At 34.4% G+C, this 21128-nt stretch overlaps 1 protein-coding gene across 2 annotated transcripts in view; it reads right to left on the bottom strand.

The window, feature by feature from the left end:
- The window catches only part of LOC134740469 (zinc finger protein Gfi-1b), a 97520-nt gene extending 79555 nt beyond the window's left edge, over positions 1-17965 (bottom strand). For both annotated transcript variants that reach the window (XM_063672927.1, XM_063672928.1), the window contains exon 1: positions 17802-17965. In XM_063672927.1, the coding sequence (XP_063528997.1) occupies positions 17802-17931 (130 nt within the window). In that variant the 5' untranslated portion in view covers positions 17932-17965. The remainder of the gene's footprint in view (positions 1-17801) is intronic.
- Between the last annotated feature and the right edge of the window lie 3163 nt (positions 17966-21128).

Below are 21128 nucleotides of genomic sequence, written 5' to 3'. Positions count from 1 at the left end.
TTACACCATTGCCAATTTGCCACATAGGTAACTAAGAACATTGACCCTTCAGGTGGCATACATCGTTTTAGAGATATTAAACAAACAAACATTCCAGCGGAAGTTTGCCACGCGTAGGGTTAAAAGAGATAAGCGTTTTATTTTGGCTGGATTAAATGTAATGTGATCATAACACGTCATAAGTTTATTGAAATGCACCAAGAAGCTAAAAAAATTAGCCATTAATCACGTGACTAATTATATTATTATAAGACAGCGTCCATCAAGTATCGAGTATCGAGTCGATACTATCGACCGGTAATACCATAGATGTATAGTAGTTATAGACATGAAACCGAGCGACCAGGGGTAAGAGAAAGACATATTCATGTATTGACAGGTTAATGTATGGCAGCATAATCCTTTTTCTCTTTCACTCTTATAAATTTCGGTATTTCGCCATCGCCTCCTACCTATGCTGCCATAAACCGCCCATGAAAAAAAAACCCGGTCGGTGATAAGGACAAATCATGGCACTATTTTCTCTTTCTTCTTATAGGAATCGCAATAAGATAAGACTATCTTTCTCTATCATAGAGTGTCAGGCCCTTAGGTAATACAGTCACGCGCGATATGGCGCGAAAACTACGAGAATAGCACTCCCGAAGTCTATGAGTAGATTTTTAATAAAGAACTACATATATTAAAAACCAAAGACAAATCCTTATCTAAATTAGTAATGACCTTGAAAGCAGATATTTTTGCGATTCAATGTGCTCCCATAATTTTGCTAGTTGTGACTGACATATGCGATATTTACGACCGCCAAAGACCGTAAAAGTACCGTGGCATAGACAATCAATCCAATTGGTGGTCATGATTCATTAGAGCGGCCGCTCTGAAGTGCCGGCGGCGGAAGATTCTAATGAGGTTAAGATTTAATGTCAAATCGTGGATGACTCGGGTTGAGCAATAATCAGCGGGTATACACTGGCCCAGGTCATTATGTTCGGAAAAAGAAGTGAGAAGCTACAGTTCTAAACAATAATATGTAGTCTTCAGACAGCAAAAGAAGGTACCTTATATAACTGTAACTGTACGTTATGGTGGTCATACTCGTATGGTGGTTTATCTACGTCATAGTGTGATAATGACAAAATAAGTCACTATCAAGCGGTGTTAAATATTGACAGTTGCCTTGTAAATCTGGATAATCCATCATACGATTAAGTTATTTAGAATGGTATTTATCTACTAGTCAGGTCGAAAAGAAAAGGCGCAAATTCTACAGTTGTAGTATCTATTTAAAAATATCAGAAAATCACTATCTTCAGACGTGGCAAGACAACTTTACTTCATGGGCGGTCTCAGGTCTCAGCGCTTCTCATCTTGTCAATATGGTGACATATTAGCGGTTAAGATTCAGGATTTGTGACGGCCAGCGTAACATAAAGGCGTCGAAAAATCGATAAAACAGGGTACAGAACAGGGTAAATCTGTTAACGTGCGAAAGTCATTGTAAATTCCGTGCCCGGAAAGATTCTGGGTCATTATCCTAATGGGGCACACGCGGCAATCCCTTCAGATGAGACTTCAACGGATTAATTATTTATATTTGTGGCGGAGCGCATGATTACATGATTACGATTTAAGAGCTTTGTCAACGCGTGGGGCAACGACACATTTATTTTAGAGCAAGCCATTTTTTTTTGTTCTCCATTTTCATGATGTTTAAATCTCTACATTTGCAGTTGTAGGTATTTAGATTTTAAAATCTTTTTGATATTCTTTTCAATACTATGGCACGCGCTTATTGTACATATTGCTTATTGTACGCGCGAAAGGCACTACTAAAGGTGTCAAATGGGATTTCGCCTTCACTTGTTAATATCCAAGGTTGAGATCATAACATTAAAATCATCTTCTTAAAAATTCGATAAAAAATTCTTGCCAATAGCAGTCGAAAAGAAAGTTGCTTAAAAATGCCAATTTGTTGTAGCTGATGATGATGATACTCGTACGTAATTAAAAACATCTTTCTTATTCTGTGAATTAAATGATTATATGGAGAGAAAGAAAAAGAGGAAAATCAAGGTTGAATTTCAAGGTCCCTTTGTAGCTTTTTATTTTACGTATTGGTGCAATATTATTTTTCAAGCTAAATTCTAATTAATCGCTAATAAGTTTTTACCATACGTGTATTTGCTTGAGTGTGGGAACCGGACGTCGGATGTAGTCAAGGACTTGCGATTTAATTGTCGTTTTGTCGCAGCACATGTGCGATCAAAATAAACTGTTAAGTAACGTGGCTGCTGGGGCTCTGTTCGATTTGTTTTAATCATAGCTTGTGACATTCAAATCTTAAAGTTGGCGACCGGCTGACTGTCGAATTTTAACATAGCCCAAAAATACGTCGACAAAAAAATTAGGATATTTTCCTACACATCTTTTACAAAATGTCATTAAAAATTAAAACTTCAATCATTTAACTGAAATTTCGTGTATCTTTCAAAATATTCTTCTTTAGCTTTGATACAACATAATATTGTCTTCGGTTACCGCGATAGTTACTCATGAAATAAAAGAATGAAAACGGATTATATCGCGTATATTGAATTTATAATACATCCCGACGTTTCGAACCGTAAATTAATTAATTAACCGTAATTTAGCGTTCGTCGTAAATTAAATATACGCGATATAATCCGTTTTAATAGTTTTATTTGATACAACATGTTAAAATTATCAACAATTTTTTTAAGTGCATATTGTTGATAATTTACAATATGCACTTTTAAAAAAATCTACAGGTGTTTTTAGGCCACCCCTACCCAGTGTTCGATTTGCAATGAAAGCTTGAAATAGTGTGCTCACTGTCGGCATTTTTTTTTAGTTTAATGTTTTTCATTCTTATAGTTACTTTAACTGGAATCTTAAATTTTGTAAGTCGTAAAAAGATAAAACTTTTAATTATTCCACTTAAAAAAGAATATTTAATGACAGATATTTAAACCGAAGAAAAGAGGCATAGTAATGAAAAATTACCTATACTTTCTGAATATTTATGTCATCTGTGATGTGATTTTAACGTGAAACATCTTTAAATTCTGTGATTTTGATTTTATTGTTTAGAGAAAGACATTCATTGTTTCAAAATATGCAAAATTCACAATAGATTATTAAAACCAGTGGGCCACAGGGTCGACAGAGAGCTTCGAAATGGATCCGCAAAGAGCCAAAGGCCTAAGGCGTGGCGCTTTTTCGTGCGAGGCCGAAGTTTGAGCTAGCTGATTGCTAAACATTGTGAATTGAAATATTTATGGTATGTTTTCATTACAAAATCGCTTTAAGCAGAATTTATGTAGAAATAATGATTACCTACTTGAACACATTTTTTTTTTAATACTACGTCGGTGGCAAACAAGCATACGGCCCGCCTGATGTTAAGCAGTCTCCGTAGCCTATGTACGCCTGTACCTCCAGAGGAGTTACATGCGCGTTGCCGACCCTAACACTCCTCTCCCTCGAGCTCTGGCAACCTTACTCACCGGCAGGAACACAACACTATTAGTAGGGTCTAGTGTTATTTGGTTGCGGTTTTCTGTAAGGTGGAGGTACTTCCCCAGTTGGGCTCTGCTCTAGATCTGGAACGACATCCGCTGTCCTGTGCCCTACCACACAAAGCGAGATGTCATTCGCAGTGCCCATACCTCTCTTTTGGACATAGTTTAAGGACATACCCGGGTCCGGACGTAGTTTATGGACATACCCGGGTCCAAAAATAACATAATACAATAACTATGCAACATAATACGACGCATGTCACAGTACAATATAATCAGTAGCGCAAATCATACACGTCGCAAATGTCGCAGCACAAAGATTGGCAGTAGCGTAAATCGGTTATCTGTAATCGCACTACGCGCCGGTAATTCGGTTACCACGACGTGTAGTCGACAGTCGACTGCCAAATTAGGTTTCCATCCAGAATGACGGATCGGCCGGTAGGGATTACATGGCGAAATCAGGAACTATGGAGCTTGGAATGCTTTTTACAATGCTGGCGGACATTTTATAAGCGGTTTGTAATAATTATTCACAACGACGGGACTTAATCGCGTAACATAAGTCCCGTCGTTGTGAATAATAATGAGTAAAAATCGTGAAAGTTTAAATCAGTGGTTTGTAATAACTTTATAAGTGTTTTTTTTTTATTAAAAAAATTAAGATTTGTAAACGCTGGCCACAGACGTAAACGTCTGCAAATCTTAATAATGTTTCCTTATATTTGTAGAGCTCTTTTTCTATTTCCTTTTATAAGAAAGAGAGTTCCGTAAACGTAATGTAAAAATGTTTAGTGCTCCGTAGAAAACTTTGTTCACGGAGCACTTATGGGATGGCTTTAGTCTTGCAAACCGGTTAAATTAATTTTTTAGGTTTCCGTACCCAATGGGTAAAAAAGGGACCCTATTACTAAGACTCCACTGTCCGTCCGTCTGTCTGTCTGTCACCAGGCTGTATGTCATGAACCGTGATAGCTAGACAGTTGAAATTTTCACAGGTGATGTATTTCTGTTGTCGCTATAACAACAAATACTTAAAATTAAATTTGTACTGAACCCTCGGTGGGCGAGTCCGACTCGCACTTGTCCGGTTTTTTATTCTATGCAATATTAGGTGGTATTTTTTTATACCACGTCGGTGGCAATCAAGCATACGGCCCGCCTGATGGTAAGCAGTTACCGTAGCCTATAATATCGGAACCCTAAAAAGCACGCGTGTTTAACATCTAGGGTTATTAGCCTAAAAGCGATTCAATAAGTTCCACGTTACGAGCAAGTGTATTTAAAAATATGTGACGTTTTCAAAAGGAACCACATTGTCGCTTGTCGATAAGGTTGATTTCTAATTGAAGCTATATGGAAATAGCGCCTTACTGACAACCGACAATAAGTACCCTTTTGATTGAAAATGACACATATATTACGTATATGTTAGGCCAAGCATCGCGCTTAGTACATAATTATAGTTAAGGGGCCCACTGACTATCAGTCCGCCGGACGATATCGGCCTGTCAGTTAGAACAAAAATTTGACAGTTCCAAACAACTGACAGGCCGATATCGTCCGGCGGACTGATAGTCAGTGGGCCCCTTTACAGTTTATAATTACAGAAAATAATAATTTGTTTCATAATAAGGTGGTGTTCTAACAATGTTAATTAATCAATCTTAAGTTTTATCCAGTTTCCGGTCGATATTTAAATAGTTAATTGACTTCTTTTGATATAAATTCGGTAACTATTTCCGTTTTCCTGTTTGTAAGTTATCGAATCGGCCTATTCTTATAATGAACCATTTTTTTCATTTCCTTACCAATAATCTAAATAATTTAGAGATTAGAGAGTTCATTAGGTATGCTTTAGTATGATGGAATAATTACGGGGTTGTAAATATTACACTACATTATTTTAGCATTAGAAAGAGGGTTAACAATATTTTTATTGAAAAACACTTGAAAGTAAGTCACAGCAAGTATGTAACAATAGTATAGCATATTAAATCACATTTAGAAAAGGGTCTATCGCGAATTTATTTTGTTACCTTTATTTACCGACGTTTCGACACAGGTTTCACTGGTCGTGGTCGCGGCTAACTGACGTCCCAGCAAAATGTCAAAACAGAGATTTGTGTGACTACCCCACGAAAAGTGCATTTAAAGTTTGAGGTAGACATCACATTTTCAAACCACCCACTACACATAAAAGTTAATTATTGTCAATAGTCCGACACACAACACTCACAACATCCTCATGTGATTTAATATGTGTTCAAACCGCGAAAGTTTTAAATGTTATAATAGTATAGCATATTTGATAAAATTGATAAATTACACATTAATGTATTTTCGTTTCATAAATACTAGTTACTATTAAAAACACACGTCAAGATTGTTTACCTTTTTTTTAATGCTAAATAAAACGAAGTATAGGTAGTTCGCACCAACTATTTTTCTTAGGTCGCAATGAAATCCCTACTTTAGTTCGTTTTTTTCGTTAGAATGAAGGTAAACGATTTTGACATGTTTTTTTATACACACTTTAAATTCTCGCGTTTACCACATATAATTAATGTCATTACCGAGTCTAACGCGGTTAAATTTCATTATTTTACCTTTTTTTTGACGTTTCAACTAGGTTGCACTAGCTGTGGTCACGGTGCGGTGCGGTGTGTTGTGGTAGCGGTGGTGGTGTGCTGCGTTAGACCCGGTAATGACTAATTATGTGTCTTTTTATTAAAAAACACTTGATGAAAAATAAGTCACGGCAAATATGTAACAATTCTAAATCATATACGATCATTTATTAATCTATTGTTTTGTTTGTGTCTAAAGTTATTTTTAATTTATTGTAAAAAAAAATCCATTAATTTAATTTATTGTAAATTTTTAAATTAATTTAATTTAATTTAATTAGTATTTTAAATATTAACAATAGATTTTAAGTCACCATGTACCTAACCCCAATGGATCCTAGTTATCTTAATAAAGAAATTATAAATTAAAAAAATTACCAACATTCTTTTGCTTTTTTAAAAGCGTATTTTAATGAAAAAAACATGCCAAGATTGTTTACTTTTTTTTTCTAATGCTAAAAAAACTATAGACCCTACTATTATTAATAAAATAGTAACCCTGTCTCTGCCTGTCTGTTACCTCGCCACGCTTAAACCGCTGAACCGATTAAGATAAGTTTTTGTATAGGTACCTACCTAGAGATAGATTCCACATACATAATGTTTTATAATAATATGTATACAAGTATTACTTAGAAAATTTTCACGTTAAAAAAAAGAGCTTTAATAAGAATTAATATTTTAGCGAATACAGGAAAAACCTGAAATTTTAAATTGTTTATCACTTGTACATTTAAACACACATTCACATGAAATGAATAATAAATATCTAAGTACCTAAACTGGCACTAAATTATCCCATAGAATAAATTGCACTTTTTCCCTTATCTTAGTTTTCATGTAATACCTTATGCCGGTTTAGGTATAAATAATAAATATGTATAAATAAATAAATAGTAGTAGTAGTAGTAGTAATAGTAAATCACTTCATTGTACAAAAAAAAATGTTAACATGAAATTCATATAAATATATTATAGGACATTCTTACACAGATTGACTAAGTCTCACGGTAAGTCCAAGGAGGCTTGTGTTATGGGTACTCAGACAACGATATATATAATAAATAAACACTTAAACGGAATTTCCTCCCGCGTACGCTTCGGCTGTGGAATGAGCTCCCTGCCGAGGTTTTCCCGAGGGGCTACAGTATGGGATTCTTCAAAAAAGGAGTGTACAGGTTTTTAATATCTCTGGTGTTGCAGGCGTCCATAGGCTACGGTGACTGCTTACCATCAGGCGGGCCGTATGCTTGTTTGCCACCGCCGTGGTATAAAAAAAACAGAAAACACCTATAACCCAGGAACAAATATCTGTGCCCTGATGTGAAAAGTAATTTGATACCTCGAGATTTCAATAAAAGCAACCACAATTACTTATTAATATGTAGAAATCTCATTAAAATCAATGTCAGCGGTCGATGTTCGATCGCAATCCGATTAGTCGGGATCGGATGGCGCAGCCTGGCCCTATTACATCTCCTTCGATATTAATTGTTTTTCGCGTAATCTTCTAAGCGAGATTGTATATAACTTGTATTTAAGGAATTGGCTAAAAGAATAATAGACGTCACCGGTGATCGTAGAACTGGCAGCTTCCTCGCACAAAGAGTAAGCATTGCGATACAGCGAGGAAATGCTGCCAGCATCTACGGCACCATGCCGCAGGGGAATAGTTTTTAGTTATTTATTTTAAGATGTTTTATTTATTTTTAGTTTTAGTTTTTAAGTTTTATAAGTTAGTTATTTAATTTAGAGGTGAAAATGTATATGCATTTGTATTATATATTCAATAATATATTTTGGTACTTAGTTGTTATCAATAATATATGCAGATGTAATAAAACTTAAAAGCAATGTCAATGTCATTGTCACTTGTATTTAGGAAGTTAATATTATTTTCTTTTTAATTGTAGGAATAAAGGGCTGTGTGTCTGTCAAAGAATAATGGAGTCCATGTAAAATACGCTGAACGGTAGGTTGGACAAAATTAAGGTTTGTAGCATTTATACCAAACGTACTCGTAGGTTCTTAGATTCCTTGAAGGAATTAGTAATTCCTTCAAGTTAGATTCATTATAATGGTAAGGTTATCGATTCTAAAAGTATTACCATATGTGAAATAACATGATGGTGCTGATTATAATATATTTTTGGGGCTGTTGTTTTCTTTTGTGTACCTATAATTATTTTTATTTAGATATTGTTGTGTATTAGTTTTATGTTAAGTGATGGATTATTAAATGTTGTAGTCGTAGTTTATAAGTTATTAAATTATTTTATTTGTTGGTCATGGCTATTTTATGAACGTATTTAACTAAGATCAATAATAAACTAGTATATATTTCTTATAAGTAAAGGTAATAGGCAAGATTGGATTTGAATATGGCAGGACATTTTTTTTTCGGTTGGTACCTTTGAAACACAAGACTATGTTTTCATACATTTTGCCGAAAACTTTAATTTTAATTAAATCAAATTCCATTTCACCCATAACCTTATTTCTCAGAAACCGTAGGTCATTCATTAAGTTCAAAAAAGTGATCGTAGAGTTTAACGATATGCTACAACAATAGGGAATATTAGGGGACAACTTACACAGATCAACCTAGCCCCAAACTAAGAAAAGCTTGTACCTACTATGTGTGCTAGGCGACGATATACATATTTATATAGAGAAATACAGATATAAAGAAAACACTATGCTCATCACATAAATAAATGCCCTTACCGGGATTCGAACCCAGGATCATCGGCTTTACAGACAGGGTCTCTACCCACTGGGCCAGACCGGTCGTCAATAAAGTCCACATATCGGCGATAGACGATATCGGCTTGTCATTTGTTCGGAACTGTCAATTTTTTGTTTTAACTGACAGGCCGATATCGTCCGGCGCACTGATAGTCAGTGGGCCCCTTTACAAATACTATGCCTTAAAAAGTTCTTTGACAAGTTTTGACTATGGCATCAATTGTTTACAGGTGGCCTACCGCAAAAAGCGAAATTTCGTTATCTGCCTCTCTATCGATCGAATACGCAAGAGTGATAGAGAGGCAGAAACCGAACTTTGAATTTTCCTGTTTTGCGGTAGGCCCTGTGATTGTCCTAGTGACGCCCTCTACGCAGTTTTGCGTAATATAAAATTCCCTATAAAAAATATGTTTTAAGATCAAGTTTAGTAAATCAAGTATAATCCCATTTTATTATAAATATATTCTGTATTATGTTTCATTGCGACTGACAATGTAATACGGAGATTTATTTTGTTTTTATTTTTGGAAAATATGGATAATAGACCATTTAAGTATATTCATTATTTTATTATTTCATTCTATTTAAAAATCGTGAGGATTACCGATCTTATGTAAAAAAGTGTTGTTTTCACGTTGGCACCATTTACTTGTATACCTACCTACCTATTAAGACTAAGAGAAAATGAAGATAATTTTTGTAAAAATAAATACATATTAATTGGATCATTGTCCGCCAACATTCCAGTTTTTTTTTTGCGGGAAAACCTTAACCCGAAAATTACAAATCAAGCATTTTTATGACATTTATTTCAAGATACCAAATTTTTTAGGGTTCCGTACCATTACAACAAACGTGATTTTTTGCCGTTTTTTTGCGTTATGGTACGGAACCCTTCGTGCACGAGTCCGACTCGCACTTGGCCGGTTTTTTACACAATGTAATATTTATACAGATAAAAGTGTTTTACCAGAATGAGGTTGCTTGATACATGTCGAGAACTCGATGCTGCCGGATAAAAAATAATCCGGATAAAAAACATTTTGTATATATTAATTACCGACCCAAGTAGTAAGTAACCTACATTCCAAATACTTTTTAAGGGCTCCTTTCTAGGTTTTTAATATCTCTGGTGTTGCAGGCGTCCATAGGCTACGGTGACTGCTTACCATCAGGCGGGCCGTATGCTTGTTTGCCACCGCCGTGGTATAAAAAAAACAGAAAACACCTATAACCCAGGAACAAATATCTGTGCCCTGATGTGAAAAGTAATTTGATACCTCGAGATTTCAATAAAAGCAACCACAATTACTTATTAATATGTAGAAATCTCATTAAAATCAATGTCAGCGGTCGATGTTCGATCGCAATCCGATTAGTCGGGATCGGATGGCGCAGCCTGGCCCTATTACATCTCCTTCGATATTAATTGTTTTTCGCGTAATCTTCTAAGCGAGATTGTATATAACTTGTATTTAAGGAATTGGCTAAAAGAATAATAGACGTCACCGGTGATCGTAGAACTGGCAGCTTCCTCGCACAAAGAGTAAGCATTGCGATACAGCGAGGAAATGCTGCCAGCATCTACGGCACCATGCCGCAGGGGAATAGTTTTTAGTTATTTATTTTAAGATGTTTTATTTATTTTTAGTTTTAGTTTTTAAGTTTTATAAGTTAGTTATTTAATTTAGAGGTGAAAATGTATATGCATTTGTATTATATATTCAATAATATATTTTGGTACTTAGTTGTTATCAATAATATATGCAGATGTAATAAAACTTAAAAGCAATGTCAATGTCATTGTCACTTGTATTTAGGAAGTTAATATTATTTTCTTTTTAATTGTAGGAATAAAGGGCTGTGTGTCTGTCAAAGAATAATGGAGTCCATGTAAAATACGCTGAACGGTAGGTTGGACAAAATTAAGGTTTGTAGCATTTATACCAAACGTACTCGTAGGTTCTTAGATTCCTTGAAGGAATTAGTAATTCCTTCAAGTTAGATTCATTATAATGGTAAGGTTATCGATTCTAAAAGTATTACCATATGTGAAATAACATGATGGTGCTGATTATAATATATTTTTGGGGCTGTTGTTTTCTTTTGTGTACCTATAATTATTTTTATTTAGATATTGTTGTGTATTAGTTTTATGTTAAGTGATGGATTATTAAATGTTGTAGTCGTAGTTTATAAGTTATTAAATTATTTTATTTGTTGGTCATGGCTATTTTATGAACGTATTTAACTAAGATCAATAATAAACTAGTATATATTTCTTATAAGTAAAGGTAATAGGCAAGATTGGATTTGAATATGGCAGGACATTTTTTTTTCGGTTGGTACCTTTGAAACACAAGACTATGTTTTCATACATTTTGCCGAAAACTTTAATTTTAATTAAATCAAATTCCATTTCACCCATAACCTTATTTCTCAGAAACCGTAGGTCATTCATTAAGTTCAAAAAAGTGATCGTAGAGTTTAACGATATGCTACAACAATAGGGAATATTAGGGGACAACTTACACAGATCAACCTAGCCCCAAACTAAGAAAAGCTTGTACCTACTATGTGTGCTAGGCGACGATATACATATTTATATAGAGAAATACAGATATAAAGAAAACACTATGCTCATCACATAAATAAATGCCCTTACCGGGATTCGAACCCAGGATCATCGGCTTTACAGACAGGGTCTCTACCCACTGGGCCAGACCGGTCGTCAATAAAGTCCACATATCGGCGATAGACGATATCGGCTTGTCATTTGTTCGGAACTGTCAATTTTTTGTTTTAACTGACAGGCCGATATCGTCCGGCGCACTGATAGTCAGTGGGCCCCTTTACAAATACTATGCCTTAAAAAGTTCTTTGACAAGTTTTGACTATGGCATCAATTGTTTACAGGTGGCCTACCGCAAAAAGCGAAATTTCGTTATCTGCCTCTCTATCGATCGAATACGCAAGAGTGATAGAGAGGCAGAAACCGAACTTTGAATTTTCCTGTTTTGCGGTAGGCCCTGTGATTGTCCTAGTGACGCCCTCTACGCAGTTTTGCGTAATATAAAATTCCCTATAAAAAATATGTTTTAAGATCAAGTTTAGTAAATCAAGTATAATCCCATTTTATTATAAATATATTCTGTATTATGTTTCATTGCGACTGACAATGTAATACGGAGATTTATTTTGTTTTTATTTTTGGAAAATATGGATAATAGACCATTTAAGTATATTCATTATTTTATTATTTCATTCTATTTAAAAATCGTGAGGATTACCGATCTTATGTAAAAAAGTGTTGTTTTCACGTTGGCACCATTTACTTGTATACCTACCTACCTATTAAGACTAAGAGAAAATGAAGATAATTTTTGTAAAAATAAATACATATTAATTGGATCATTGTCCGCCAACATTCCAGTTTTTTTTTTGCGGGAAAACCTTAACCCGAAAATTACAAATCAAGCATTTTTATGACATTTATTTCAAGATACCAAATTTTTTAGGGTTCCGTACCATTACAACAAACGTGATTTTTTGCCGTTTTTTTGCGTTATGGTACGGAACCCTTCGTGCACGAGTCCGACTCGCACTTGGCCGGTTTTTTACACAATGTAATATTTATACAGATAAAAGTGTTTTACCAGAATGAGGTTGCTTGATACATGTCGAGAACTCGATGCTGCCGGATAAAAAATAATCCGGATAAAAAACATTTTGTATATATTAATTACCGACCCAAGTAGTAAGTAACCTACATTCCAAATACTTTTTAAGGGCTCCTTTCTACATTTTTAAATTGAAAAAGTATCCAATGTGTGGCCCGCCTTAGCGCTACCAATTTCAAATCGACGATCAAAAGAATGGCGCAAAGGGGGAGCTGGGGTAAAAAGAACACTCATCAGTTGCCCAGATGAAAATTGGAAATTAAAATTTCAACTGCATTGGGTATCAGGGCACAAAGGAACTGGTATCGGTATTAGTATCGGACTGCCTTTGACCAATTAGAATCCTTGTGGGGGTAATTTTTAAAATTATGTGGTAGATAAATTTTTTTAGTCCTTTTATTACAGCGGAAGATGTTCGAATTTAGTAAGCAGGTCCATTATAGTCTTTTACAATTAATGAAACTATTTAAGTTTATATTTACTTTTAGTGAAGTTTTTTTTTCTATTCGGATTATGCACATTGTTTCCTTTTTTGATAAATTTTTATTTAAGTCTAAACTTCCGCGTTTAATGCATACTATTTAGGTATTAAATTCATTTTTGATCAAGATATATTATGAATTAACATTTTGATAAACTAAATCAGACAATTGTCAACTTAGTACAACAGACCAGGTATATAACTTACTTAGTATATCAAATACCATCATACCCTCAATAGCATGAACGACATTACCCTGTATGAATATGTGTACGAAATTCGAATAACAACTAACCACAATAGCTAATGTATATATTATGTATATTTGCTAAATCATGTGCTTCATTTAAATGGTTTTATTAAATAATCCGATACTTTGTTCATTTAAATACGGTAATTTTTGTCTGGTTTATCATTGTATTTAATTTCTGTCCATTATTATTCACAACGACGGGTCTTCTCCGAGACCACGGGGACAACGCCGTCCTCGAAAGGTTTCAGTTTACGCGATGAAGTCCCGTCGTTTTGAATAATAATGAATAAAAATCGTAAAAGTTAAATTTTTGTGTCAATAATATAGAAATATACGCAACTAGGTACGTATTAGACTTATATTGACCGGGATATAGAATGTGATTACCTTTTGTATTATTTGTGAGATCCCGATATTTCGATATTTAGGTAAGTACGTATTGTTTTTGTTGTACATACTATTTATAAATACACAATAAATAATATTGTCCGCAGCTACCGCAATCGTTACTCATCAAATAAAATAATGAAACCGATTATGTCACGTAATTACCTATAATTAATTAAATATATTTAGATGTATTGAAACTATATGTGAAAAATATTATGTTGGTAAATGTTTAAGCTTTTTTGTACGGATTATCTTATCGATAAATTGTTCTAGTATTACATAATATGTATATTATATAGTAGGTAGGTGTAGAGTGGAAGTAGTGTAGAACTACCGCTCAAAAGTATTTAGGCACCCGCAATTTTCACCATACAATTGTATACAAAAAATATTTTCAAAATCATACTGTTCGATCGCAGGCAAATGACTCTCTTACATGTTGGATTGAATTTTTATTTAGGTAATTATATTGAGCCTTAAATTGTTGCCAAAGACATCCTTTAAAATTTCGAGTTAATTTTATGCAACGATTAAAAAAAACCCTTATGTACTAGATCATATAAAATAAAACGATATTGTACTGAAAAACGATTTGTGGAATTTTTAGGCTTGCCATTTGGTAAATAGGCAATGTACACGAATATTCTACATATCATTTTGAAGCTCGATAATATGTCTGTTAAAATTAAAAAAGTAAACTCCACAAAAAACTGTTACCCGACTGCGACTTAGCGGTATAATCCTGAAAGTCGATTTTGTACACAATTGTATGGAAAAAATTAATAAAATAGTTATGAGCGGTAGTGTACCCTATCACCTCTGTTGTAGATATGTAGGTGGGTATCATGATTAAGATTAAGATTGTGTAGTAGAATCTTAAGGTGGTTCGATTTTCATACAAAATTCAATCTGCTTTAATTAAGGCACTACACACTATTACTACACAAATATTTGCTCATTTATCTACTTTCGAATATTCGTTTGCGCTAAATTAATAGAAAAACTTTGTTTCATACAGAAATCATACATAAATCAACGTAATTTTTTCATCAATTTTACGTATGTGTGTGTCACAAATGTCGTGTACAAATACGTTGCGTGCGGCGTTGCCACTCTATGACGTTGGCGACGTTGCCTGGCCGTCCTGGCAGGATTTGCAGTGCCGTCATGTTTAGTGCATTTTTATTTGACAGTGTTGACACTGACACATAGGGTCATGTTTATTGTGACATCAATTTGTTTGTATAAATTGAAAATGATAGCAACGCAAAGAGTATAATAATATATGTAGCAACGTCTAAATCAAGTTACAAAAATCATCGGTGTTCTGGTCCGCGAAAATCCAGAAAAATTCAGACTCAATTGAAGCGGAATTCATGATGGTGAAGTTTCGTAAGGTAGGTACAGTTTCATTCCTTCATTGTGCATTGTAATTTTCTCGTGCCGATCTTTTTAGAAAATAATTCTCACTTCTTCCGTAATGGTAGATATAAGCAGTGAACAATACCTATATAATGTAATTATTACTGTTTTGGTTGCCGAATAGTCAATGTGTCACTAACTCTAGGTTTTTTTAGGTATTGTGCAAAATGAAGAGGCATTCTTGGAAATAAAATGTTTTCCTTCATTAGCCAGAAAAAATCAGGACATCCTCACTGCAATAAAGTAAAATAAAACATTTCCTGGGGATGAAAATTATGGAATTTTGTCTATGAATGAAAAACACAATTATTACTAGGTAAGTAAATGATAACTTTATTAGAATCCATATTGTTGCTTCATCTTTCTTCCTATAACATTAGAGATTTTATGCTATCATGATATTATTTTTCTTTCAGGTACAGGGACAACTACGGATAACAAATATGAAAAAATGTTATTTCATTTGTTGTGTGAATCCATCTACACCAACAAGACATCCACTGCTGGACATAGGCCTCCCCAGGGATCTCCACAACGATTGGTCTTGCAAGACCGGCTAAAATATCGAGAAATAAATAATATAAATAAACATGATAAATATCCCGTTTTCTATAATAGTTATAATTAGAAGGCCATGCAATGTTGTTACTCACTGTACCTACTTGAATCCAAAAAAAAATATATAAAAAAAGTTTTAATTTTATTTTACAATTACTACTTTATTATTAGTACATTACGATACAAGTGCGAAAAGTAGGAAATTGGCAACGAGTGGCGATAAATTGAAACACGACCGAAGGAAGTGTTTTAATCGACACGAGTTGCGAATTACCTTTTCGCACGTGTATTGTACAACGTTTTACAGTACATAATTATGGCCCTTTACATTTTCGACATATGCACGTATTGTACTAATTACCGCACTAGGGCGGTAACGTATATGTAGCACCATATGTACTAAAAAGTATTTTACAGTACATATGGTGCAACTTTCTCGCCCTAGTGCGTAAAGAGCACTTTTCATGCATATGTCGAAAGTTTAAAGGGCCATATGTACTGTAAAACGTTGTACGATACACGTGCGAATAGGTAATTCGCAACTCGTGTCGGTTTAAAACACTCTGCGGTCGTGTTTTAATCTGTCGCCACTCGTTTCGAATTTTCTCTTTTCCGCACTTGTATCGTAAATAACTATTTCAAACTGCAAGGGTACGATGATAGATCTCAATTCAATATAATTATGCAACATTTGGCATTATTAGGTTATAAATTGTATGGAGATGAAATCTATCATCGTACCATTCCAGTTTGAAAAATACTATAGAGGCTGGGCAGTAAGGGATTGCTTTACTTGTAGAACTATATTTAGCGCTTTAAAAAAAACTGATACCTGACACTTACAAACCTGGACTTCCTTGGGCTAGTGCTACTAAGAATCGTCAGTATTCTCCATCCTTTCTGAGTTGGAAGAACCCAAAAAGGTGAGATTTGTGAAAGTCAGGTTTTCAATATATGTGGCGTTTTCAACCAAACGGGTACCTACTTATTGTTGTAATATTTCCATAAAGCTTCAAAATGAAATCAACCTAATCGACAACCGACAATGTGGTACCTTTTAGTTCAAAACGTCACATATTTTTATAAAACGTTATAAACTAAATTTATTAATAATACTGAATATCTGGGAGAAAAAGAAAACAAGTAAAAACTCAAAAATGCTCGTTTTCCCAGAGATAAGACCTAGCTAGATCGAACCCCTTACAGCAAATTTCATCGAAATCGTTAGAGCCGTTTCCGATATCACTGAAATATATTTCGGTTATATCGGAATCGGACAAGAATTCGAAGAATAGAAGGTATAAGAAACATAAGATAACACTAAAAGGACAAAAAAAAGTACCCCTGACGTACCAGTCTCGAACCCGAATCCTCTTGCACGTATTTCCACGAACATACCGCAACGCCATTGCAGCATACTTACACTGCATGAAATTGTCTACTACCAGCAATCACGCAAACACTGTTTGCATGTGTGAGTAATAGTAGGAAATAGCATGACAGAAACACTCTGTCGACTTTAAAAGTGTTTTTTACACTAATGAAGTATTCAATATTTATTATAATAGTTCAATATTTATGTAAAGAGTGCGCTAAACATACTTTTAAGTATACAGATACCAACACTATTCCACAAAAAAATAAAACCTGAAAATTTGCGAAAGTGACGCCATCTAGCGGGGTTTAAGCTTTGGGTAACCTAGTCGAACCACCTTAAAATACTTCCTTAATTATTAACTAAAATAGTAATTACAAAATAAACATGATATTTTATCAATAAAAATCTACGTTGTAAAATTTTACAGCCTTATTTTGATCTGTCAAAAGATTGTTTACGTTATTTTGGTACTTACTGTATTTGTGGAGAAGTATCTAATTCAATAATCTATATTAACACAATTTCCGAGAACAATATTCTTAAGAGTTGAAGTATTTACCCATTAATTTGTAATTTAAAGCTTACTTAAGTAAAATAAAAGCTTTGTTTACATGAATTAGGTAGGTAACTCTTCTTAGAAATCTGACATGTAAATCACTTTTAGAGGTAATAGTAGAAACTAAACTGATGTACTTATTTAAGTTCAAAAATAAACTTACCCTTTGGGGTGACAACTCTAAAGGCGCTATTGGAGCCACTTCTCGGCGACTCCCTGAGACTGCCGCCAGGCGAGCCACTCCTCACCATAGAAAAGTCCAACGGCATCGGCGGCATTGCACTTACTTCCATCGTCCCGGTTAAAAAATTAAAAAAACATTAGCACAGAAACTTCCAAATTCGAAATCCGAACGCCGGACCGCGGAGCGTGCGAGCGCTCCGGAGAGCTAGTGTGTTTTAAACCAGTAACACACTCGACGCGCCTTTAACTTGGTTTAAGCGTGTTTAAGGTTGAGAATCGATGGGATTCGCTTGAGATTTGAGCCTTATCGGCGACTAGAGGCGTGGTTTCGATAGCGCCGCCCACCGTCCCCTGACGCCATGTGTCCGGAGTGACAATCACTTTGTATAGGTAACGCAATAATATGATTCTTGATGGATTTTGTGCGAATGCATTTACCGTAGCAATTTAATACGGTGTTTTCTGTATGTAGGCTCTGAGATGACTGGGCGGTGCTTATGTTGTTATTGAGTTTGTTGTTGTAGAGTTAGATAAATTAATGGTTTTGTGTTTATCCATTAACTTATATGGAAAAAGGTTACTTATAATTAGTTTCAAAATTCGAAATTAAAACTAAATAGTTAAATAATAAGAAAATTCAATTAGTTAACTTACAACACATTGAAGATGCAGGTAAAATGCATTTATTATTAATGTAATAAACATTTATTTATTAAATTTAAACCGGGTCTCCGAGACAATAAGGTGTGTTTTATTTGTGGAAACTTAGCTTTTGTTATAATTGTGATTTTCGAAAGAACATAAAAAACATAAAAAATAAGAATAGGTATACAGACGTCTATTCAATATACCTAAAAGTATAGGTATACCTACATAGGTACAAAAAAATAACTACTTATTTCAAATTTTAGCTATTTATGTCAAACGGTCTATGAGAAAATTTTCAAGTAAGTAGTGATCCCATAAGTGCTCCTGAACAAAGTTTTGTACGGAGCATATATTTGAAAAAAAAAACCGACCAGTATATAGGTATATTTATAATAAAATGGGATTATACTTGATTTACAAAACTTGATCTTAAAAAATATTGTTTTAATAGGGAATATAACGCAAAACTGCGTAGAGGGCGTCACTAGCACAATCACAGGGCCTACCGCAAAACAGGAAAATTGAAAGTTCAGTTTCTGCCTCTCTATCACTCTTGCATATTCGATCGATAGAGAGGCAGATAACGAAATTTCGATTTTCTCTTCGCGGTAGGCCACCTGTAAACAATGTCATAGTCAAAACTTGTCAAAAAATGTTTAAGGCATAGTATGTGTAAAGTCATAGAGTAACTTATACTAGAGCGGTACTGTCATAGTAAATTTTGTAACCCCAGTAAATTCACTGCCATCTGTCGACACACTTTAAAACTAAAAATAAAAATTTATAAAAATACGATAGAATATATTTAAATATAGATAAATGATTTTTTTTATTTGCATTAATTATTTTTATGATTTTGACCTATGTTCTTTCACTGATATGCGTTAAAATTGTTAAATAACTAACGAAACCGTCAACGCCATCTATACGACAGTCGGCCAAAGCTAGTAGCGCCCTCTGAACGAGAATAAAATTTTCTTGATTTTCGAGGCACGTTTTTTCCTTAGACTGTATCCATCTATTACGGAGTTATATCTATCTTTGGTAAAGTGGTCCACTGACTTTCAGTCCGCCGGACGATATCGGCCTGTCAGTTAGAACAAAAAACCGGCCAAGTGCGAGTCGGACTCGCGCACGAAGGGTTCCGTACCATTACGCAAAAAACGGCAAAAAAATCACGTTTGTTGTATGGGAGCCTGTATTTGTTGTTATAGCGGCAACAGAAATACATCATCTGTGAAAATTTCAACTGTTTTCAACCCGCTAGGTCTTTCATCGCCAGTTGTCATTCAGGGTAAAATCTTGCTTCAGCTTCTAAGGCTATTTAGGGTTCCGTACCCATAGGGTAAAAACGAGACCCTATTACTAAGACTCCGCTGTCTGTCTGTCTGTCTGTCCGTCTGTCACCAGGCTGTATCTTATGAACCGTGATCTAGACAGTTGAAATTTTCACAAATTATGTATTTTTGTTGCCGCTGTAATGTAACAACAAATACTAAAAACAGAATAATTATATAAATATTTAAGGGGGGCTCCCATACAACAAACGTGTTCTAGATTATTCATTATGTAACTGCGGCCTGGAGGAAGGCACCCTTGATCACATTTTCTTTAACTGTCCTAATACTTATGCCAGTTTTTATGATTTTCTTCCTGACTATATTCAGCGTCCTATTAACATAAACCATATTCTTACTTTGGTTAACACTCCCTTTGTTTATGTCCTTGCTAAGTTTATGAAAGATTTTAATATCAAGCTCTAGCTCCTTTCAAAAGTTTTTACCTGTTTGTTTACCCAAACTTTCCTGTAATGTTCCTTAAAAAAAAAAACCTGATCCTGGCAGTTGGCTCATTACTTTCTATAGTTCCTATTGGTTTTTCTGGTCGTCCCTTTTTTCTATTTTTATTCCTATAGTAGTTTAGATTCTTCAACCGATCAAGCATCTACACGGACTAGATCAAGTTCTGATACTGAAATTCTGCTCCCACAACCTTGATGCTGGCAAAATTGTCCCAATGGATAGATGCCATAACCAAGAACTGAACTGAACTGAACACTTTTGACACTGACAGATCAGTATCATATCGTCAGGTGACAACCAAAAGTCACTAATTACTGAAAAATAATTAAACAAAAATTGACCTTATTTTGTTACTTATATGTTTCACTGAGGTGGTAATTAGTGAGTTTTGATTGCCATTTGCCACCTGACGATATCAGTCTCATATTGGAATGAGATCTAATAACTAAAACAAGAATTGGCCAGTATAGTGTATAAGTCAGGACTACAACTATGATCCACGTACCTTTTGGGAGTTTTTTCTTTCATTTATAAAAATATCTTGCGATAGAAGTACGACAATTCAAATTCATTTTCAACGATATCAAGATAAAAACAAAAACAATCTCAAAACAAAACCCGATCTTTTTTACATTCCGTTTCATCCTATACCTTCATCTGTATACGAACAAAAGAGGGATGATCAAAAATAATGGGATCTACCCGGCGAGATTATACCCGGATTATTTTATACTCAGTACTAAATTTTTTCCACAACTCTGTACTGTATATCCACCATTCCAGCACATACTTTTTGACGAATTTAAACCTTATATGGTTCTAATAAGGTATATTATTCTTTGTGTAGAGTGCGTTCG

Source organism: Cydia strobilella, chromosome 4 (genome assembly GCF_947568885.1).
Source record: "Cydia strobilella chromosome 4, ilCydStro3.1, whole genome shotgun sequence".
Classification (NCBI taxonomy): domain Eukaryota; kingdom Metazoa; phylum Arthropoda; class Insecta; order Lepidoptera; family Tortricidae; genus Cydia; species Cydia strobilella.
This window is presented reverse-complemented; position numbering and strand designations above follow the sequence as displayed.